The sequence below is a fragment of the Indicator indicator genome, chromosome 30, assembly GCF_027791375.1.
Source record: "Indicator indicator isolate 239-I01 chromosome 30, UM_Iind_1.1, whole genome shotgun sequence".
NCBI lineage: Eukaryota > Metazoa > Chordata > Aves > Piciformes > Indicatoridae > Indicator > Indicator indicator.
In genome coordinates, this window is record NC_072039.1 from 5,999,413 (window position 1) to 6,021,642 (window position 22,230).

At 59.1% G+C, this 22,230-nt stretch overlaps 2 protein-coding genes across 2 annotated transcripts; one reads left to right on the forward strand and one right to left on the reverse strand.

The window, feature by feature from the left end:
- Positions 1-837: 837 nt before the first annotated feature.
- SEZ6 (seizure related 6 homolog) lies at positions 838-14,564 on the reverse strand. The gene is made up of 17 exons (XM_054394158.1): positions 14,498-14,564; positions 6,312-6,887; positions 6,106-6,239; positions 5,062-5,254; positions 4,538-4,723; positions 4,288-4,456; positions 3,838-4,004; positions 3,561-3,755; positions 3,019-3,157; positions 2,737-2,933; positions 2,457-2,651; positions 2,183-2,374; positions 1,906-2,103; positions 1,765-1,803; positions 1,548-1,668; positions 1,364-1,466; positions 838-870 (listed from the first exon to the last, which is right to left on the reverse strand). Exons 1-17 carry the CDS (start codon positions 14,562-14,564, stop codon positions 838-840), a joined length of 2,904 nt encoding a protein of 967 aa, XP_054250133.1.
- Positions 14,565-18,583: 4,019 nt separating this feature from the next.
- On the forward strand, positions 18,584-20,969 carry PIPOX (pipecolic acid and sarcosine oxidase). The gene is made up of 8 exons (XM_054394338.1): positions 18,584-18,721; positions 19,035-19,183; positions 19,615-19,816; positions 19,896-20,078; positions 20,143-20,295; positions 20,363-20,521; positions 20,670-20,745; positions 20,839-20,969. Exons 1-8 carry the CDS (start codon positions 18,584-18,586, stop codon positions 20,967-20,969), a joined length of 1,191 nt encoding a protein of 396 aa, XP_054250313.1.
- The last annotated feature ends 1,261 nt before the right edge of the window (positions 20,970-22,230 follow it).

Below are 22,230 nucleotides of genomic sequence, written 5' to 3' on the forward strand. Positions count from 1 at the left end.
AAGATGGGGTGTGGGGTGTCCTCTCCAGAACTGGGGTGCGGCTGGGGAGTGGGGGACAGCTATGCCCGGTGTCTCCGTGCCCGTCCCGACACCCCAGGCTGGCGCCCCGGATCGGGTCTTCCTGGGGCGTCGGGACGTGTAGCTGGCGGGGGCGGCACACCGGTGGCAGAGGGGATGCTCCGGGGAGGGCGAAGCAAGCGGGGGAGTGGGGGGACGCTGCATGCTAGGGGTACGGAGGGGACACACACACGTCCCTGCGTGGCTGTGGTGGGAGATAACGGGAGTCCGGGGAGGGACCAGACCCTGTGCTGGATGTAGGCAAGGGGTGGGGAGCACCCCCATGGCTACCCAAGCCCTCACCCCTCTGCGGGGCTCTGCAGGGTGTCCTGCTGCCCGTCCCCCACTCCAGCCCTGGGGAGCCCTGTCCTTATTTTGGGGAATCCCCCAGCTCTACCCTTATCTGGGGGAATCCCACTCGTAGGACCCCATTCCCCCTGCCCAGGTCACTCCTCCATCATAGGGGACAGGCATGGGCTGCTGTATCCCTGATGGAGCAGAATGTGGCCTAGGGACCCCCCTATCCACTGGCTCAGCACCCCCTGAGCCGAGGGTGAGGGGTCGGGTGACAGTGGGGCTTGGGTAGACCCCATGGGGGTCCGGGTGGGTTGGAAGTGGCAGTAGGGTGGCAGGCGCCTGTGTCGCTCCCACTGAGCGCTCGTCTTGAGTCTCCTTGGGAGAGGTGTGTTAGGCCCATGTTGGGGAGCAGTGGGCGCAGGGGGCCCTCACAGGGGTGGCTGCAGCACCCAGCTCCATGCTGCCCATGCCTAGATGGACACCTCATATTCCCTTGTCTCCTGCAAAGAAAACAGACTGCAAGGGGTTGGACACTTGGCAATGCGATGGGGTGCCTGGGACAGGGACTGGGCATCTTCCACCCCATAGGGCCCTGGGGGGGGATATGCCTGACCACAGGGGATGCATGTCTCATCCCATGTGTGGTCACTGGATGGACGTCCCAGATGGTGCATGGTCCCTGAATTGCTGTCCCATATTATGTATGGTCCTTGGATGGACATCCCATCCCATACATAGGCTCTAGCTGGGTGTCCTGTTTAATGCATGGTCCCTGGGATGGGTGCCCCTGCTGATATGTGTTCTTTGCATCCATGTTCCATCCTGTGCATGGTCCCTAGCTGGACAGCCATCCTTCGAGTGGTCCCTGGCTGGATGTCCTATCTCTAATGTGGTCCCTTGAATGCATGACCCTATCCCACACCTGTCTCACCCCACGTGCAGTCTATGCAATGCAGAGTCCCCAGAGTGCCCAGCCCTGGCCAGGCGGGGCACAGGAGCCAGTACTTACTCCTGTCTCATAGGTGGGGTTGTCAAAAGCTGACTCCACGGTAATGTGGTCATAGGGGTGGGAGCCAGTAAGGGGCAGCTGCAGAGATGGCTTCCCCTGGAACCTGTGGAGAGAGGGCAGCTGGGGCAGGCAGCAAGCAGGCTATGGGGACCCCATGGAGTGACAGGGTCCACTCACTACTCACTTGGAGAAGTAGAGGTAAATGCCCCCTATGAGCAAGGCCACCACCAGCACGGGCAGGAAGACGGCGATGGCGACATTGGTTCCCTCCAGTGCTGTCCCTGACGGCACAGCCTTGGCCACAGCTGCCCAGAACAGTGGGGAGTCACCAAGGGAGCATCCCACATAGGCTGCACCCCTGGCTGCCCATCCACTCCCCACACCCCTTGGCAAACTCTCACCGTCCAGGTTGCGGTTGCTGTAAAACTCATCATAGGAGGCTGGAGGGGGGTGGAAGAAAGAAGCTGGTATCAATGGTAAGAAGCATGGGGGGGTGCCAAGCAGTGCTGGCAGGGTGATGGGGTGGGGAAGGGTCCTCTCACCCGCCTTGCAGATGGGAGGTGAGCCACTCCAGCGTGAGGGATGCCCAGGCAGGCAGCGCAGGTTGCCCTCGCCCAGCAGCACCCGGCCAGCAGTGCAGGAGAAGCGTAAGGTGGTTCCCGCAGGGTACAGCCGCCTCTCAGGGCTCTGCCGCCCACCCGCTGGCACGCCAGGGTTGTGGCAAGGCTCGTATGTCTCTGCTGCAGGGCAAGGGGATAGTGACACCAGCACCTGCCATCAGTTAGGGGCATATCCCCAGGGAAGGGGCACCCAACTCACGGATGCACTTGGGGAGACGGTCGCTCCACTTGGGTCCCCCTGCAGCACGGTCATGGCAGGTGAGGGTCCCGGCACCTGCCAGGACGTAGCCCTTATCACAAATGTACTGCACGGTGGCTCCCACTGGGAATTTTGGGCTGGAGACCACTCTACGGCTGTGCTCAGCATCCCCAGGGTCCCGGCAGGTGGTCACTGTGGGTGGGAGGAACTGGTGGTGACAGTGGCCACCAGGGACATTCCATGGTGCAGAGAGATGCTGGGGCGTAACGCTCACCCCGCTCGCAGGAAGGCAGGTCACCACTCCACGTCAGGTCCCAGTGGCACATCAGGAGGTCAGTACCAGTCAGCTGGAACCCAGGGTAGCAATGGAAGGTGACCACAGTGCCATGGAGCAGCTCTGGCTGAGAGGATGTCTTCCAGCCATTGGCGATGTCTGGCAGCTCAGGGCAAGTGTCGTTACGGGGGACCTCTGTGGGAAGGGTGGGATGAGTGGGGCAGCAGGGACACATGGGATGCTGGGGACGCTGGGAACACCATCCCACCATGGGGCTTACCGGAGAAGTGGATGACAAAGCCCTGCCGATAGGCAAAGGGACCAGCACCAGGGTCAGACTGGAACTGGACAGTGACATCGGCAGTGGAGGCATAGAGCTTGAAGCGGCCACGTGCACCGGTGTACTGGCCCAGGATGCGTGCTGTCAGGTCATCCCCGTCATAGAAGGTCAGCACGTCCCCTGTGCCCAGCTGCAGCCTGTGGCAGCAAGGTGGTGAGGGTGAGGGCATCTGGGCCTCTCCCCATCACCCCACCCCCCTCTGACTGATGTCCCCACACTCACACACGGACGTCCAGCATGACGCGCTTGTCCTCCTCCACGTGCAGTCCCCAGATACAGTCCTGGCCCTTGCCATAAGCCTCTGGCCAGTTGGGTGACAGCACCACTCCAGCTGTGTCTGTCAGCTCCCCACTGCACACCGCTGTGGGCATATGCTGGGCTTGGCACCACCGTGGGGGTACCCACCACTGAGTGTCCAGCACCCTGCACAACCCGTTTGCACCAGCACCCACTTCAGCATCCCATTCAGCACCCACCATCCCTGTTGGCTCCAGTTCCAGCAAACACCATGGCACAGTGGCTCCCACATCCATTGTAGCCCATCCCCAGATGCAGCACCCACCGTCCTTGTTGGCTCCAGCTCCCACTGTGTCCCTCAGCTCCAGCATGTACCATGGCACATTGGCTCCAGCATTCATTATGACCCATTCCCAGCTTCAACAGCCAGAGCAATCCCCAACTCCAGCATCCACAGCACCCCTCAGCCCTAGCACCTGCTGAAGCCCCAGCTCCAGCCCCTTCAGTCCCCCAGCCCCAGCGCCCACCACGGCATGCCGGCTCCGTCTCGTTCCACTGTGGGTCACTGGGGTCAACACACTCGATGATGGTGGAGCCCTGTTCCAGAGTGTAGCCAGGGTCACAGCTGAACTCCACTGTGGTGCCCACAGGGTACCGGGGGTCACTGGTTGTGAAGTTCCCATACTTGACGAAGGGCTCATAGCAATGCCCCTGCTCGAAGGCTGCAGGCACAGGGGCAAAGGTCTGCTGGGGCCAAGGAGGTGCGGGGATGCCCAGGTGCCCCTCTACACTCTGGTCCCATACCCTCATAGCGCAGTGCCATGCCAGCAGCCGCCCCGCTGCTGTCGGTGGTGAGCTCCACAAAGAAGTGGCGCCCGGTGCTGAGCAGCCCCTCGATGGGCAGGTACTCCACCTCGTAGGAGTCGTACACCGGTGGTGCCTCCACGTTGTTGCCATTACGGATGATGAGCCTGCCAAGGCATAGCATGGGCAGGGTGCTGCATTAGCTGTGGCCAACAGTACCCATCCTTGAGCATGGACAGTAGCATCCAGCCCCAGCCATGGCCAACAGCACCCACCCTTGGACATGGCCAATGGCTAAACAGTGCCCATGCTTGGGCATTGCCAACAACATTCATCCTTGAATACAGCAAACAGTCCCCACCCCCATCCTTGAACATGGTCCTGGGTTTCGTGCAGGGCTGCTTCCCGGTGCCCTCCCTCATCCATTCTCCCTCTGCCCGGGGACCAAACCTGTCATCATCCTCTGCCAGAGAGACCTTCTCAAAGTGGAGGTGCAGACGGTGGCCAGTGGGTGCCTCCAGCAGCCAGTGGCACGTCAGGTTGTTGCTGTAGTTCCCGGGGAAGCCGGGTGAGATGATGCGTCCCACGGTGACATTCCGGATCACCCCACCACACGCCGCTGCAGGAGAGAAACCATGATGTGCTGGCTGTGCTGCACTGGCTGTGCCGCGTCCTCCTTCCTCCTTGTGTCGTTGCTTACCGAGGCAGAGGGGCTCACGAGCGCTCCAGAAGGGACGGGTGGCATTGCGGCAGGCAAGCCGGTGAACACCTTGTAGCTGGTAGCCGGGGGCACAGCGGAAGCGGGCATCCCCGCCAGGGTGAAGGCTGCTGACTGAGACCTCCCCGAATGCCGGCCGCGCCGGGAAGGGGCAGCTCAGCAGGTAGGCTGGAGGCAGGCAGTGGCATTACAGAGTGGGACAACAAGCCCCCCAGGACTCCGGTCCACCCCATTGCCAGCATCCACCTCCCAAGCCCCCCAGCACTGTCTGGGTAACACGGTGCCTGTCTGTGGCTGCTGGAAATGATGCTAAATGAGACTGTAATTTCTCATGCCAATTAGATCTCCATTAATGTTCTTCACCCAGTTGGTGCCCGCTTAACCCACCAGCAGCACAGATTAACTCTGGCACACATTGCCACACTCTGAGTTAACATCATGCCACTGGGAGAGTGCCCGGGGTAGGTACCGCGTGGTCTGTATCAGTGGTGGGTGCTGCCCCCTACCTTGGTAGTGGAAGTGATAGGAGCCGGGGCTGGTGGGCTGGGGGCTCTGGAAGTGGAGGGTAAGGAGGTTGGCAGGGCTGCGAATGACCTGGCCCCGCATCAAGAAGGACTCATTGGCCAGGAGGGTGGGCTCCAGGCCCCCTGTGCTCTCCACCGTCAGCGTTTCCCCCTCTGCCAGGCTGATGTTATGTACCTGCAGGGGATGGCCAAGTGTCACCACCCCAGAATCACTTCTGGTCCTCCGGAGGTTTGCCTGCGTTCGATAGTGTGCTGGAGCTTGTCTGAGCTTGGGGCAGCGCCTTTCAAACACGGTTACCAGTGCCATAAATCATCTGCCACGCAAAGGGCGGCAGGGCCCAGCCAGCAGCTCTACCAGGGAACTGTGGCACAGCTGGGCTCACGCCAACAGCCCCACTGACAGCCAGGTGTGCGCTCCAGCCCTCTGGAGCAATTTGCTATTAATGATGTTAATTAAGCAATGCTGTGTGGTGATGAGCAGCGGCACTGGCGAGTGCTGCTGTGAGAGCTGGAGATGCTGCCTCTGGCTCACTGCTGCCTTTCTGCATGCCAGGGCTCTCTGGTGGGCTGGGCAGAGGTGGGGACACACAGCCACGTGCCACGAGTGGGAGCTGCATGTAGCCTCAGGCACTGCAGGAGCTGCAGCCAGCTTCTGCTCCTGGCAGTTGTCTTGGCTCCGTCACGGTGTCACCCACTGGTGCTGCTTATGACTTCTCCATCAGCACTTCAGTAATTATGTCCCCTCTTGCTGCCTCTGTGATGGGTGTCAGCCATGCCAGCAGGTGGACATGGGGCATCCTGGGCCATCCCACCAGCTCATGCACCCACATTCCTCCCCCAGGGACCAAGGGTGAGCAATACCCTGAGCAATTTCTCCTGGTTCAGGAACACGGGGCAGGGATGGGGACAGGACTGCCTGCATGCCAAACTGTGCATGGCCACACAGCCACAGCACAGAGCAGGGGATGGGTCATGTATGCCTGTGGGCACTTGGCAGCCCACCCTGCCCGTAGGTCCCCAACTCACCTTAAGCTCCACACCGTAGCCTGGGTAAACAGAGATGGTGTAGGTGCAATCCAGGCTGCCATCAGAGGGGACAACAACTGGCTCCGGGGACACCAGCCAACCCTCAGGACCCACCAGCGTCCGGTTGCAGAGGGCTGGTGACAGAGGAGACCTCAGCTCAGCCTTGCTTCACCCCAACTCCCCCCAGCTACCTCCACAGTGCTCACCTGGCCCCTGCAGTGTGGTGACAGTGGTGGTGGTGATGGTGGAGGTGGTGGTGGTTCCTTCCTCATCCCCAGGTACCACAGCAGCTTCACTGTGGGGTCCCAGAGATGTGCTGGGGGTGGCAGGTGCCTGGCTGGGGGATGTGGGACTCAACTCTGGCATGCTGGTGGGGGACCACGAGGTGTCAGCACCTGGCACAGTCCCCCATGCCTCCCCCCATGGTCCTGGGTGCCCAGCTGGTGTGGTCAGTGGGTCAGTGGGGAAGGCAGCTCTGGGCAGGGCAGGAGTACGTGGTGGGGGCTCAGGAGCTGGGGGTCCAGGGTCTGGCTGGAGGGCACCAGCTGGCAGGAGGGCACCAGGGCCACCAGGCAGGAATGGTGCCTGGCCCAAGTAGTCCTTCTTCAGGAAGGCTTCATGCAGCAGGTCCTCCAGCAGTGGGTGGTGGTTGAGGAGCTTCAGCGTGGGTGCCGTGCTCACAAAGTGAGCCTCTGCCTCCCGCTCCTCTGGTGTGGGCAGCACTGTCGGCTCCCCCTCGGCCTCAGCGCTCTCCCCATCTTTCCTTGCCAGCTCATTGAAGCCTGAAGGAAGGAGAGAGTGTGGGGTGCTGTGAGCCCATGGATGACCTCACCATTGGAGGCTGATTCAGCACTGGGGACTGCTGATTCATCAGAGACCAGTGCTGTGCCCAGTATGATACCTGGGAGCAGCCCTTGGACATAGTCTGGTGCTGCACTAGGGGCGACTGCTGCACCAGGGAGCGTTGCTGGTGCCATATCAGAGACACGTGCTGTGCCAGGGACAAGGCTGCCCTGGGAACCAACACTTCACCATGGGCCAGTGCTGCCCCAAGTAGTAATGCTTCTCTGCACACCAGTTCTGCACAAAAAACTGGGATGGCAACCAAGCTCATCAACTACATGCAGTGGGACCCTGCCACACCTCACCCCAGCAAACCTTTCCCTAGGGCAGCCCTGGTTAATTAATGCATAACTGTAGCTTATACCACATTCAGAGGTGCCTACCCCATCCATCACCCAGCCCTCATGGGGACAGCCTTGGGCTTGGCTGGCCATGGCCACAGCTTGTCCCTCTCTAGGGAGGTGGCAGAGGGTCCCACCAGGACCTGGCATCCCCTTGGTGCAGCCATGCAGGCAGCTGCCTTGTCTGCCATGTGCAGCTGCACTAGGGATGCCACTGGAGCCTGAATACTGGGACTCTGCTCCAGGCCACCAGTGCAACAAGTCCACAAGAGCTCAGCTTCTCTTCATCTATCTGCCAGCAGGCCATCCCTGGGCCATGTCAATCTGCTGGGGACATCCAGCATATCGACACTTCCTACCCACAGCCACAAGGATCTCCCTACCACATTTCCTCATGCATTAGTCCCTGAGCAAATCCCAGCATTCTCCAGTCTTCAGACTAAAACAAAATAAGAATTTAATTAGCCTTAATGAGACACTCACCACCTCTCCTGGCCAGATCTGGCACAGCATGGTCCCATTTTTTGGGGGCCTAGCTCCCCATCCCCACCGTGCCACAGCAGAGGGGATGCTGTGGAAGCAATGATGCCACAGCAGCACCCAGTGTCCCTCCATGGTGTTTGTGCCATGGTAGAGTGTGGGCACGTCTCACCAGCGTGCACAGACGCTGATGACATGATACTGCCAATTACTGGGTAATTACACCGATCGTAGCAGGGCAGGGCCCAGCGAAGATTAATTACTCCGCGACTGCCACTTTTAAGGGACTATTAAGAGACATTAGCTTGGGTGAGAAGCGTCAAGGCAGGGTAGCTGCTGGGTGCTGGCAGGCATCCCCACTACCCTGCCACGCACCCTGTGTCCCCACTGCTCCCTTGCCATCACTCTCAGACAATGACAATGCTCTGAACAAAGTGGCACAGTGAGGAGGCAAGCACCCAGCTGTGCTGGCTCTGAAAGGTTCACTTGCCCCCCAGCAAGGCCAGAATTATTTTTTAATAGGATCCATTTATTAGAACATAAAAGTTAATGAGTTTATACTGAAGGGCGCCAAAATCTCTTTTAGGCTTTAATAGCAGCTTAGTGCTGTGCCACTGTGGCTGTCCCACACAGTGAAAGCTGGGGCAGAGATGCCCACCCTAGCCCCCTGCACCTTCCTGCCCACAGTGGTCTCCACTGGGGCTGCCAGGTAAGGCAGGACCCTGCAGTAAGACTTCTACTGCAAGTCCCATCCTGATGCTGTGGCACTCTAAATGGGGGAGTGCCTGGGCACCACATGCTGTCCTGAGCTCTGTGTGGTGCTCTGTGTACCACTGGATACTCCTCGCAACAGGGAATGCTCGAGGCTGGGGATACTTTTGACCCTTGGAGAATGCAAGATGCTTGAGGCACCATGGGAAGGCAGCAGCTGCTCAGATGTTGTCACCTATGCCCCTCAAGCACCATAGGATTAGAGCCTCCACCTCGACAGATGTCTCTAAGCAGCTTATCTCCAGTGACCATGCCACAGCTGTGTCCCTCCCATGTCCCTGAGGTGAACAGGGGCTGGTGACACAGGACCCTGCTACCCAATACCCACTCTCCAGGCCCTGTCACTCATCAGGGATGTCACAAAGCTCAGGGTGGGTGCAGACCCTCGCAAAAGAGCCATCAAGTTCCCACCGTCTTGGGTGCCTGCCAAGGGCTCTTGGCATGCATGGCACACACCGGGCTGGGGTCCTAATCCCTCACATCGGCTTTGCCGGGCAGGAGTCTATTAACGGCAGCCGGGAGCTGGGGAGATGTCGGAGACTAATCCGGCTGCAGCGGGGGCCGCCCCTTCCCCCAGCGTGGGGAATCAATGCCGCCTGCTGTCACAAATAAATAAATAAGATGGCACGTGGCCACCCGGGGAGCTCCGATCGATGCCACCCGCCAAGAAAGCAAAGACACGGCACCCGGCTCAGGGGAGGGGACAGAGCAAGGCCCTCGGCTGCCCCTGAAGCATCACGGCCCCGTACCACGGTGCTGCTCAGTGCCTCAGTTTCCTCATCAGTGGAACGGGCTGGGCAGCCCAGGCAGGCAGGCAGGAGGTGCAGGCAGCCAGGTCCCTGTTGCTGAAGGAGGGTAGCGGTTGGGGCTTGCAGAAGTCCAGGTTTATTTTCAATTTAAAATCCAATCTTGCTTTGCCCCTGCAGCCAGAGCTGTGATGAATGAGCTGTCAGGCAGCTGGTGCTACACTCCCACCTCACAGACCCCAACCACCCTCAGCCCCTCAAATGGGCACAGGAGGGGGGCCCCTGCTCAGTTGGTGCCAGATTCCCCCATCTTTACCTCCTGCTGTGGTGGCCCTGGAGGATGGGACCCCCAGAGAGGAAAGGAGCACTCTCCTGCCTGCCTCTTACTAGGAGCGAGGGGGGCTCAGGCAGTGGGTGGGCAGGGGTTGAGGGTGCAGGCAGGGGTAGGTGGGTGCAGGCAGGAGCAGGCAGGCAGGTAGGTGGGTGCAGGCAGGAGTGGGTGGGTGAGTGTAGGCAGGTGCACATAGACTGTGCATGGGTGCAGGCAGGGCTGTGCAGCCACCACAGAGCCCTGCTCCCCAGCTGACACCACTGTCACACAGCCAACCCATCTGCACACAGTGTAGGCCAGCTGGGTACCCCAATGGCAGCAGGTGGTACATACGTTGGCATCCACATCCTGCTGCCCTATGGCCTACTCCACCCAGCAACACCTGCAAACCCAGATGCCCACAGCCAAGAGAAGACTGGCTAAAGCAGCTGGGAGGGGGGACCCAAGGGGCCACCCCGGTGCCACTGCAGGCAAGCATGGCCACCAGTGCCGGCAGCTGCCGGAGGAGCCCAGCTTTAATATTCATGGCGGCGCTGGCGGGGAAGCATTTGACCTTGTATGTTTTGTGATTCTCCTTGAATTGAACAGTCATTTACCCACTGACACATGTCACATGTCGCCGCAACCAGTTCCCTGGAGCACCGCAGCCGCAGCCCAACACCAGCTGATGTCCCCAGTGCCAAGCTCCTAGCATCACTGACACCGGCCAAGCACAAGGGCACAGCCCAGCAGGCACCAGGGTGCCCATCCACTGAGGCTTTCCTCCCTCCCCACCCAGTGGGTGCTGTGAGGTGCCAGTGGTGACCCTGTCCTTTCCTCGCTGCCCGTGTAATCCCTCTTCCCCCGCTCTCCCTGCGGAGCTAATGCGTTTGTACAGCAATTTCCCTGAGCGGCGGCGGTGATGAATTGCATGTCTGCTGCTATTTCAGGCCTGAGCACTGGAGCCACATGGTGCCGTGTGCCCCCTCCCCATGCTGGCAGTCCCCAGAACAATTCCTCCCCCCCCACCTTGCATCAGAGTTCCCACCACCAAAGAGAACCACGCTGTGCCATCCCAGGATGCCCATGGCATGGGTGCCAGCCCCCACTATGGAGCTCTTCTAGCTCTGGGTTTCCCCAGGACATAGCACAGCTCGTCCACTTGGCACATTCAGGGTGGCAGAGGGGACACCCTGCTCACAGGGCATTCCTGAGTACCAGGGGTGCCTGCCCAGTGTGGGGCAGGAGGCAGACAGGGAGAGCAGAGCCATGCTGTCCTCCTGGCTCCCCTTCCCTCCACCCGCTGCCAGTGACAGGAATTGAAATCTGGTTGTGGGAGGCGAGCAAGAGCTGCTTGTCAGGCTCAGTGTTGGGCTGCTCAACCATGTCATCTTCCCCGCAGACACCATTCCCTCCCAGCAGGCGGGGAAGCATGGAGCATCACCACCTGCTCCTACCAGAGCCAGCATCCCAGGCATTCATTGTAAGCATCCCCTTGCCAGCAACCCCTGTCACTGCTCTTCGTGTAAGATAACCCATCCAGTTCTGGAAGCCACCAAGTGCTGATGCTACAGCCACACCTCCCCCTCTGCTGCAACCTCACAGGGCAGCTAGGGACCACTGGATCCCTCCCTGCCCAGACATTGCCCCAATGCATCACCCAGCACCAACTGATATGACATTTCAAGAACCTCTCTTCATTTCCGCAGGGTCACAGCAGCACTCTTGCAGCTGATTAATATTTGATCCCTTCAGCACAGCTCGTTACTGCATCTAAATTATATATGTAATAACCTCCACTGGCACAGCAAGCGTGCAGGCTGGCTCCTGCCACTTCTCCTGCAGTCAGGGGACTGAGCACATCCCCAGCCTTGGTCAATGGGACCCTTCAGTGAAGGGGATGTCACAACTGGTACTGGGTCTCAGCAGAGAGCCAGACAGACAGAGGTGTCCCCAGCTGCCTCTGACAGGTCCAGGCAGCCACTTCACCAACCCAAGGATGCTGGTGACAGGAGTTGCCAATGTTCTGGCTGGCCTCATCTCTGCAGCAGTAGGAGGAAAGGAGGGATGTTGCTGCTCCCGAGCTGCTGCCTGTGACTGGAGGGAATCCATTACCTCCCTGGTTATAGGCAGCTTTCAAAGGCAATCTTTCAATTGTGCGCATTTAAAGAATTGATTGGAGGCAAAATTATCCTCTCCTGCCGAAGCTGTTTGAGACACAACTTCATCCACCTCCCCTGGGGCCTCCCTGTGCTTTCAGGGACCTGAGAACCTGGGTCATCCCTGACTCCCACTCCAGCACAAGGCTGCACAGGGGAAGACCCAGCCCTGGCAAGCCCTGTGCCAGGTTTGGGGTTCCACTAGTAGCACAGGAGGGTCCCCTCGCTGTTCTGCACTGGGCCTGGGGGTGTCCTTGCCATACCCTTCCCCAGGCTCCTCTGCACTCCATTTTCCACCCCCCATGTTTAGGCTGCTCCAGCTGTGTACGGAGCTGAGGGCTGGCAGCCCTTGCCCGTGCAGCACCGCCTGCCAAATCCATCCCTGCCAGCACCAACCTGCAGCTGGTCCTGCAGCAAGCAGACCCTAGAGGGTTGTGGAGGCAGCTGGCCCAGCCTGTAACCTGCATCCCCACAGGACAGCCCTGCCCTCCTGTTCTCCAGCTTAGGAGAATTATCCAGATAATCCCAGCCTGGTGACATGGCAGCATGGTGGTGATGAACTCCTCTGAGGCACACAGAGGACAAGCACGCACGCTGTTAATTATTGTAGCAGATGCTTGCTACCTTCCCTGGCTCCCTCCTCACACTGAGACCCTGACTAGCACCCATGTCTCCAGGGACATTGTGACCCCAGATGCATTGTCCCTTTGGGCACAATGTATCCAGCTGGTCCCAGACAGTGTGGCACAGTTCATGTCGGCACAACCAGGCCTAGGTTCCCCACCATAGCCCATGTTCCTTCCTGTTATGCCAGGCTGACAGGATCCCAAATTACAAGGATCTCCCTTCAGTGTAGTGAAGATGATGTCCTAGAAAAGCCAGGCCTGCTGTGACTTTAGACAGCCAAGGAGAGGGGATGTGGTGGGGCAGGGTGAACAGAGCCATGCCTGCCTGGCACCATAATCTCCAGCTGCACCAGTGCCATGGAGCTCAAACTCTGACTTCTGCTGGGGTAAGCCATTGTGGGCATTGGCTGCTTGTGCTGCCCCAGGGCCAGGACAGGCCTGCAGGTCACCACATAGTGTGGAAAGAGAGACAGGACCAGGAGTGCATTGCCAATTCCTAGGGGGCATTGCCAACCCCAACAGCCTATGTCAGGGGTCTGACATCCTTGTCCCCACATCCCATGGCACATCCCCATCACACACCAGCCCATTGATGCCAAAGCAAGGCCACAGGGACACCAAGTGTGGCAGTGCTGTACAGAAGTCAGGGTGTTGGGCTGGGAGCCCTGTCTGATGGGGGCCAGGGAGCAGTTGGGTGAGCCCCATGGGCAGATCCTGGTATACCAGGGGGGTAGAGCTGGATGAGACCCTAGGGCTCCAAGCCTCGGGAGGAGCTCAGCACCTCTCAGAGCAACCCTGCCTCTAACACTCTGGGAAATGCACATGCGGAGTTTAATTAACTTTATTGATATTCAGAAATTAAGGGACTGACTGAAGGTAATTGCTCATTAGAAATCATTAAACTGACATGGTAAGCACCAGCCTCCCTCAGGAAAGCCTGCTCTGCCCAGGGCCCTGCTCCCAGGACACAACCAGGGACACAGCTTCCCCCCCCCTCCAGCCTTGCTGCCCCTTGGAAGGGCAGGACATGGGGGTGCCGTGGCCTTGGCTTTCTTGCTGCCCTGCATCCAGTCCTCCACATGTGACCCCCCCAAGCAAGAGAGATGCGGCAGCAGCCCTAAGTGGCAGATTGAGACAGGAATAGCAGTGGGCACAGGGCCATGGTGCCCTTCCCCAGCTGCCAGATGGGGAGTTTATGTAACTCCCTGCACGGCTGCTGCCTGCAGCTCGGCTGATCTGTGCGGGCAAGCCCGCATTCTACATCCTGCTGTCCGCATTCTGGCAGGGCCAGACACCTGCCTGCTCCTTGCCCTGAGCATGCTGCCCAGCATCAGCATGATCGTGACAGAATGGGGTACACCAATCCCTAGCGGGTCCCCCCAAATGATGATAGCTCCCCAGTGTTGCTTTCTGGGGCAGCAGAGCCACAAACCATCGAGGCAGCTAATGCCCCATGGGTGGCAGACACAACGAGTCGAGCTGGGTGTTGGCTGCTCTCCTTGGGAAGGACCAATAGCCACCATTCCTGCTTCTCTCCTGCGTCCTCCCTGGAGCCAGAGGGGTCAACGCCAATCGAGGTGGCGAGGGGACAGCCCCGGCCCCCATTGTCCCCAAGCCCTACGGTTGGGATCCTATGGAGGGACTGGTTTGCAGCCCGCCGCCAGGCACAGCCAGCCGAGGGGTGGCTCAAAGGACTCGGCGACCAGGGGACCGGGTCCCACCGGGCAGCACCGTCCTCGCCTAGCTCCCGGTGCAGCGCTGCCCCCCACCCCATCGCCGCTGATACCGGCAGAGGGGCTGTCTCCGCAGCCCGCGGGGGGCGGCGTTGCACCAGCCCGACTGCAAGCCGGCTTTGCGCGCCCCCGGCGGCCCCCGCTCTCCGCGCCGCCGGGGTGGGGAGGGTGAGGGCATATAACAGGGAGGGGGATTGCCGCTTCATAGGGGGAGCATCCCCGCCGCACTGGAGGCGAGCGCAAGTTGTCAAAGTTTAGCAGCAACAGAGCGGAGCGGGAGCCATCGGTACCGAGGGTGATTGGTGTGTACGGGGAGGGGGAGGAAAGGGGGCGGGAGGGTGACCCAGATTATGAGGGGGGTGACCGAGGTTGTCGGTGCTTACCGTGTGCAGGGGCGCGGAGCAGTGCGGCGAGGAGCGGCAGGAGCAGGGCAGTCGGCGGAGAGCCCATGGCCGGCGGCGGTCAGCACCGCGGACAGCTCTGCGCTGCGGGCACGGCGGCGCCGTAACGCTCCGAGTGCAGCGGCCGCCAATCCTGGGGCTGAGGGTGGAGGGGGCCTCCCCTCGCCGTAATGCTCCGAGTGCGGCGTATGCCGATCCCGGGGCTTGGGGCGGGGGGGCCCTCCCGCTTCCCCTCCGCCGTAATGCTCCGAGTGCGGCGCCCGCCAATCCCGCAGGTTGGGAATGGTGGGGGGAACTCATCGCTGCCACCCCCCTCCCCGCGCCATAACTCTCCAAGTGCGGCACCCTCAAACACTGAGATGAAGGCTGAGGGAGTGGGATCATCTACCCTCCCACCCTCTTCAAAACCGATGGTTTCCCCCTAGATAAGGAGCCCCAAGGGCTGTGGGAAAGATACTCAGCGACGGCTTCATCATATCCTGCCGTTTCCCTTTTGCTGCATTGTGAGGACATGCACTCTAGCCCCACACAGCTCCCAGCCCCAGAGACACCTCCCAGTTGCCCTTCCCCATCCCTAAATAGACCTGATTTGGATTGTGCTCATCACCACCCAAGCAGGGAAACCTGCCGATAATGGCACAGGTGTGTGGGAGGGCCTTATTCCTTCCAGCAAGGGTCTGACACACCCTTCCCAGCCCCCTAGCTCGAGGTCTTGCTCACCCAGGAGGGCTGGGGGCAGCCAGCCCTGCAGCAGGCAGATGGTGTTGGCACCAAAGCTGCACAGCTCTGCACTGGCTGCCGGACTGCTCTTGCATGTGTTAAAAATAAGAAAACCCAGCTCTTTGTTGAGCAGCCCCCTCCCCATCTCCATGAAAGCCCAGATGGCTTTGCCTCGCCACACTGATGCTGTGCACGGCACAGATCCCCCACAGCCTGGCCAGACCTGGCTGCAAATGTGGCCCACGCAGCCATGGCTGGCTGGGGGGTTATTTTTAATCCCAGGCCTTGCTTTGCCAACATGCACAGCTCCTGCCACGGAGAACGGCAAATGATGAGGTGCACAGCTCAGCACAGGGAGGATAGAACAGTGGCCAGCTCCATAGCATGGCCTGCTTGCCACCAGCCCCATGGCACAGGCTGTCTAGCAGCAGCCCCACAGTACAAACCATGTGCCACCAGCTCTGCAGCACAGGCTGTGCACCACCAGCCCCATAATATGAGCTGCATGCTGCCAGACCACTGGTGTGAGCTGCGTGTCACTAGCACACCATGGCATGGGCTGCGTGCCACCCAACCCCACAGCATGAGCTGTGCACTGCCAGCCCCACGGCTGTGGTGGGAGCTGGGCAGGTAGCAATGCTGCCATCCTTCTCATCCCAGGGGCACTGCAACGCTGGCAGGGGGTGGTTGACGCTCCTGCAAAGAGCTTTCAGCACTAAACCCAAAACTTTGATCAGGCAGTAGCACCATCAATGTTTAATGCACCAAAGCCCTGGTAGAGCTTGGAAGATGAGCATTTTGAGGGCAAATTGAAGTTTCTAATATTACGATATTCAAATAATTTTAATCTGCCTGACACCTCCCCTGGGCACGTACCTCCACTGCTAATGAGGGGCTGCCTTGGGTGGCTGTTGGCTTTGACACAAAGCAAACAAGCCCTTTGCAGATGCCTTCACTGTGGAGGACGGTGAGGGCTGGGGTGGTAAATGGAGGCAAGCACAGCTGGAGCTGACACACTGTGGCCAGGTGGGGAGGACACTGTGATCTCTGCAGCTATGCAGCCTCGTCTCCCTGGGGAGCCATGGTGCTCCCTAATTCTGTTTTAAGTGCTAGTGTGCACTTCCTGGAGGAGAAGGCTGTCTCAGGCTGATATGAAACACTTGCATGGCTAATGGTGGGCTTTGGGGGAGCTTCAGCTGCCATCCCAGTGTGTGGCAGGAGCTGTGGGTGCAGCAGATACTGTGGGTGCAGCAAGTGCAGCAGATACAGAGCTCAGCAGGAAGGCAGCAGCTGCTGCAACCTTCCTGGCCTTGTCCAAAGTTCCTCACACCCTGTTTCTCCACCCAGCCTCACATGGATCCGAGCCAGGGTGGCTCTCACAATCTGCACTGGGCTGTTCACCAAATCCACATTACACACCTCTGTGCCAGTGCCAGCCCTGAGATTTTCCATCTATCCATCCCATCCCATCCATGCAGGGAATGTCATTTTTACTGTGCTCTTGGTGCAGTTCTCCTGATCCTCCTGCTTTGGGAAATTAATTTCTTCCCACCACGACTATTGCCTTTGGTTGATTTAAACCACAGAGAAGAGGATGATGGCAGGATGGGCACAGGGCTGGGAGGGCCCCCATAAAACTTCCCTCAAGGCAAGACAAGTCCCCGCAGCTGCTTTTTTGGCTCTGGGGGTACAGGCTTCCCTGCTGTCTAGGATCAGCTCTAATTGAGGCCATCTGTACAATGAAAGTGATGGCTTCAGGGGTCTCACCAAGCTGTGGGGACAGTCACCGTCCCCGCCAGTGCTGATGACCATCCCTGCACCCCACCTTCATAGCAGCACAAGTGAGGCTGTTCCAGCCTGCACTATTAACATGCCGTTAACGGCAGAGGAGTTCATTTTTGCCATTTAGCGTTTCATGGATAATTAATTATTCTTCATCTCTCCAGAAAAAAAAGGAAGAGCAGGTAAAGGGGCTGTTCAAAGCGCAAAAAAGCAGACTGGAACCTGGGGAAATCAGTGAATTATTTGTAACATCAAAGGCAAGGGAGGCTGTGCTGATTTAACAGGACACTGCATGCTGCAGAGCCCCAGGCACTGCAGCGACGCTGAGACCGACACGCACTCGTTGCATTAGTGGTCCTGATCAGCAGCGTGGATAAGTGCCCTGGGGGGAGCCCAGCCTTCACCTGCACTCTCCATCCTTCTCTTCTCACCTCCCCACTGCTGCTTACTGCCTGTTGTCCCTTTGCACAGTGCTAGGGTAGGTGTCCCTGCAACCTAACCGGGCCCATGGTTTGGGCTGGAAATCCCCTGTTCCTCCGGCCTCACATGGGCCTCCCACACTCCCCAGAGCTTCATCCATCACCAGAAGCGAGCAGCAAAATAAATAATGATATTTAACATTTTGTAATAACGACAATTAACCAGTAAATAATGCTTTTTACACCACAAAAGCCAGAGTAAATTAATTCCCCTAATTAGCTGTCAGGCAGCACAGGGCAGTGGCAGCAGTGGGCAAAGTTGGCAGCCCCTGCTTGCGTTATTTCTCCACTCCTAGGAGTCACTGAGTATCCTCAGACCCCATATCTCACCCCAAAATTTTGCAGGCTTGCAAAAAACCTCACCACCAGCAGGGCACAGGGTTCCACACTGCATCTTAGTTGCTCTGGCAAGCCCTGAATCACACTTATCTCCTGTTAGCAAAAATAGCAGCAACAACAAAGGATGGCACCAAAATAGTTTATGGCCATAATAAATTGTGCCAGAGGGAAAAAACCCACAACCCAACATGTTTGCCTCAAAGCAGGTGGAGGTTTCCCATCCAGCCCTGTGTCCTCCTGCAGCCAAAGCTGGCAGTGCCCAGTGGGCAGGGAAAGGGCAATTTATTGGAAAAATTTTTCCATCATGCTTATCTCACCCACTCACTTTGATCTCACTGGTGGTGCCATGGGGCTGAGGAGGGGTGGTGGGAGGATGTAGAGTTGAGGGGCTGGTCTGGTTGGGACCCCGTGCTCTGCTGGGGCCAGGGCAAGGGTAAGATGCCACGTGCCACATACCACATGCCAAAAAGGGAAGGAGGGGGTGAAACCCCACACTGCTGGCTGTGCCACTGCTGAGGGGTGAGCTGCCTTTCCTGTCCAGACTAGGTGCCAATGTTAGTGGGGTAATGGAGATGGTCCTGCCGGGCCAGCCCCAAGGAACAGGAAGGATGTGACCCTCACACGTTCCAGCCAACCCAGGAGGGGCTGGAGGGCTGCCAATGCTCTGCCACCCACTCTATTCAGCTGGACTTTGCCCTGTCCCTCCCCTTGGCTTGATTCCTGGCTCTCAGTTGCCTGTAGGACCAGGATGAGGACAGACATGGCTGCCCTGAGCCAGCCTGTCCAGGCCACCTACGACGCCATCGTCATTGGGGCTGGCATCCAGGGCTCCTTCACTGCCTACCACCTGGCACAACGCCACCGGAACACCCTCCTGCTGGAGCAGGTACTGATGTCCCTAGCCCTGATGTCCCCAGCCCTGCTGTGTCCCATGACGTGCTGGGGCAGGCATTTGCAGACCTTTGCACTCTGCCACTGCATGCAGAGAAGCTGTTACCAGCAACTCTGTTCCCCAGTGCCAGCACCCTCATGTTGCCAGTGCCAGTACCCTCATGTTCCCAGTGCCAGGACCCCTGTTTGCTGATATTTCTCAGTGCTGTGATTGGCTCTGCCCTCAAGTTCCCACTGCAGCTCCATAGGCTGGCAGGGTTGGGGTTGCCAGCGGCTGAGGTCACCCTCATGCCCACCTTGCCCCACAGTTCATCCTGCCCCACTCACGAGGCAGCTCGCATGGGCAGAGCCGCATCATCCGCAGTACCTATGCCCAGGCAGTTTACGCCCGCATGATGCCCGACAGCTTCCGCCTCTGGCAACAGCTGGAAGCCGAGGCCAGCACCAGCCTCTACAGGTAATGGGGATGGGATTGCACCCCCTGCCAGGCATTGTCCTCTCCCCACGGAGCTGGACTGGGGTTGGTGGTTGCTCAGCAGATTGAGGCCATCCTGGCAGGCAGCCATCAGCTCGGCTGATTTACGGGGCTCCATAAAGGAAGTGCCATTAAGGAAATGAGCATCTAAACGATCCCCCACTGCTGGGGTCAGGGCCGATCGCAGTTGCTGAATTTGCAGGGGTGAGCATGATGCTGGTGTCTTGCCCCTTCCCATGCATCACCTCATGTGGCCTGCCAGTGTCCCACCATGGGGTTTCCTGGCACCAGGGCACAGTGCATGTTGAGCATTGTTGATGCTGCCATGCTTCGGTTTCCTCCAGAGATAAAGCAAGGGGAAGCCTGGGTAAGGAGAGGGCAAGGGGAGAGCTGATGTGGCTGGTGGGGTGCAGGCAGACGGGGCTGGTGGTGCTGGGGCCAGCAGGTGATCCAGACCTGGAGAGCTGCCGGCGCAGCCTGGATGGTGGTGAAGTCCTCAGTGCCACGACATTGGCCCAGCAATTCCCTGGCCTCCGGATCCACGCTGGTGAGGTGGCCCTGTGGGATGGCACTGGCGGAGTACTCTTTGCTGACCGGGCGCTGCGGGCAGTGCAGGTGGGTGCTGCTGAGGGGAAGGGATAGGTGTGCCCTGGCTCTGTCCCCACAGCCACTTCCTGTCACTGTCTCCATCCAGGATGTCTTTCGCCGGCATGGGGGCACCCTGCGGGATGGGGAGAAGGTGCTGCGCATTGAACCTGGGACCATGGTCACTGTCATCACCTCTGCTGGGGTGTACCAGGCCCCCCGGGTCATCATTGCAGCTGGAGCTTGGACAGGTGCCCTCGTGGCACCCCTGGGTCTCTGTCTGCCACTGCAGGTAAGGGTTGGTGGCACTGTGGGGTGTCACAGGCACAACCTCAAGGCTAACGTGGTGATCTCAGCCCCTGCGCATTGATGTCTGCTACTGGAGGAAGAAGGACCCAGGGAGCCCTGACATGGGCAGAGCCAGTCCCTGCTTCATCACCACAGGGCTAAGCCAAACCCCCCACAGCGTCTATGGGCTGCCAGCCCTCGAGTACCCAGGGCTGGTCAAGGTGAGTGGTACACAGTGGTGGCTGGGGGATCCCACAGCTAGCTCCCGCCTAACCAGCTACCTCCCAGGTGTGCTACCACTATGGCAGCCCTACTGACCCTGAGGAGAGGGACCAGGCCCCCCCAGGTGCCCCTCGTCCCAGCATTGCCCTTCTGAGCAGATTCATCAGCAGCTACCTGCCTGGGTTGGAGACCCAGCCAGCAGTGGTAGAGACTTGTCTCTACACGGTGAGGCATCCCCAAAGAGGAGGACCTTGGTGTCTGGGGTCCCAGCTCCTCCTTACCCCAAGGTGGACCTTGCCATCCCTCCCCCACTCCAACCTGGGGTCCAAGATAGGGCCCTGACCCCCACACCCTCATCCCAATGCTCTCCCAGAACACCCCAGATGAAGACTTCATCCTGGACCGGCACCCCCAGTACAGCAACATCATCATCGGGGCTGGATTCTCAGGTAGGCAAAGATGGCCAGCCCCACAGGGCACCCCAGTGCTGGCCAGGGCCATGGGGGCAGCTGTGCCCCAACACATCTCCCTCCTCCTTGCAGGCCATGGGTTCAAACTGGCACCAGTGGTGGGGAAGCTGTTGTGTGAGATGAGCCTTGATGAGGAGCCCTCCCACAGTGTGGCCCCCTTCGCCATCACTCGCTTCCCTAATGTGCTCCGGGCTGCACTGTAAGTGCAGAGTCCTGGCTGTGCCTGCAGCTATGTCCCTGCAGCCTGATGTCCACTGTGCTAGCATCCCTGCATCCCACCATCCCTATATATATCCACCTCCCTGCATCCTAGGCTCTCAATAAGCTGCACTCCAGCACCTCTCCACACATCGCAGCCCAGCTACCCTGTACCCCTACATCCCCATACTCCACCACCCCGCATCCTGGCACCCCTCCCATCCCAGCAGCTCTCCATCTGTGCACCTCAGCCCCATCCCCACATCCTAGCACCTCTGCATCCCTATACCCATGCATCCTGACAACCCAGCAGCCCTGCATCCCTATATTCCCTGCATCCTGGCATCCCCCATGCTGCACCATGCCAAGCTGTCTCTGCTGAGCACCCGCTCCCCGGAAACAAATTAAGGAGCTCTGTCAGCCTCATGAAGATGGAGCTGGAACAGCACGGAGAGACACACTCGCTTAGGAGTCAAGTTAAATGTTTTAATGTTAAATGTGCCATTTTATTATCATTAGATCGCTCCCACTTAATGAAAGCGCATTAGCGCAGCACAGCTTTATGGCAGCGAGCACCGAGCTTGGCCCATTTGTTTCCAAGGGATGGTGGGAAAAGGGATAAAATGACCTGGTTTGCTAGGTTCCCAGGAGTGTGGGGGCTTCTGGGGGTGCAGGGGCTCCCTGGAGCTGGGAGGAGGGCAGAGGACAACACTTGGTCTAGGCTGGCGGGTGCCAGAGCTGAGGCTGGGCCACGTGCAGCGCAGGCGGCCGGCAGCGCACATCATCATCTCCTCCGCATTAAATAATTAACACGGGCAGGCAGCGGGCTCCTGTCCCCGCTGCTCATCTGCATATTTATGAAGATTGATAAATGATTCAGTGCTGGCACCCACGAGGGTTGTCTCCCACCTCTCCATCACCCGTGGTTGCAGTGGGATTGAGGAAGGAGCCAGGTTTAGCCCCTCTGTGCAGCTTCACATCCTTGCTGGGGCTGGATCTGTCCTGCCAGACCCCACGACCATGCAAACACCACCCCTCCACCCCCTAAAATGGAACAACTCCCCCCCCAGGCACGTGGAGCAGGCAGCAGCTGGTGTCACCAGCCAGAAATGACATTTATTTTCATACTGAAAGTAAAGGGGATAGGAGGGGAACGCACAGCTGGGCTAGTGCAAAACAACCAGGTAAGGGTAGGGGGCTGAGGCAGGGGGGTGTGGGGGGTGAGGGTGTGATGACAACCTGGGGGGGATGTGTGGGACCCCATCC

Coding starts and splice junctions, on each gene's coding strand:
- SEZ6 (XM_054394158.1), bottom strand. CDS start 14,564: ATGGGCTCTCCGCCGACTGCCCTGCTCCTGCCGCTCCTCGCCGCACTG. Junction 4,005..4,287: donor CTGGCAGAGGATGATGACAG/GTTTGGTCCCCG, acceptor ATGCCTTGGCAG/GCTCATCATCCGTAATGGCA. Junction 3,756..3,837: donor CATGGCACTGCGCTATGAGG/GTATGGGACCAG, acceptor CTGTGCCTGCAG/CCTTCGAGCAGGGGCATTGC.
- PIPOX (XM_054394338.1), top strand. CDS start 18,584: ATGAGGACAGACATGGCTGCCCTGAGCCAGCCTGTCCAGGCCACCTAC. Junction 18,722..19,034: donor ACACCCTCCTGCTGGAGCAG/GTACTGATGTCC, acceptor CTTGCCCCACAG/TTCATCCTGCCCCACTCACG. Junction 20,079..20,142: donor GTCTCTGTCTGCCACTGCAG/GTAAGGGTTGGT, acceptor TGGTGATCTCAG/CCCCTGCGCATTGATGTCTG.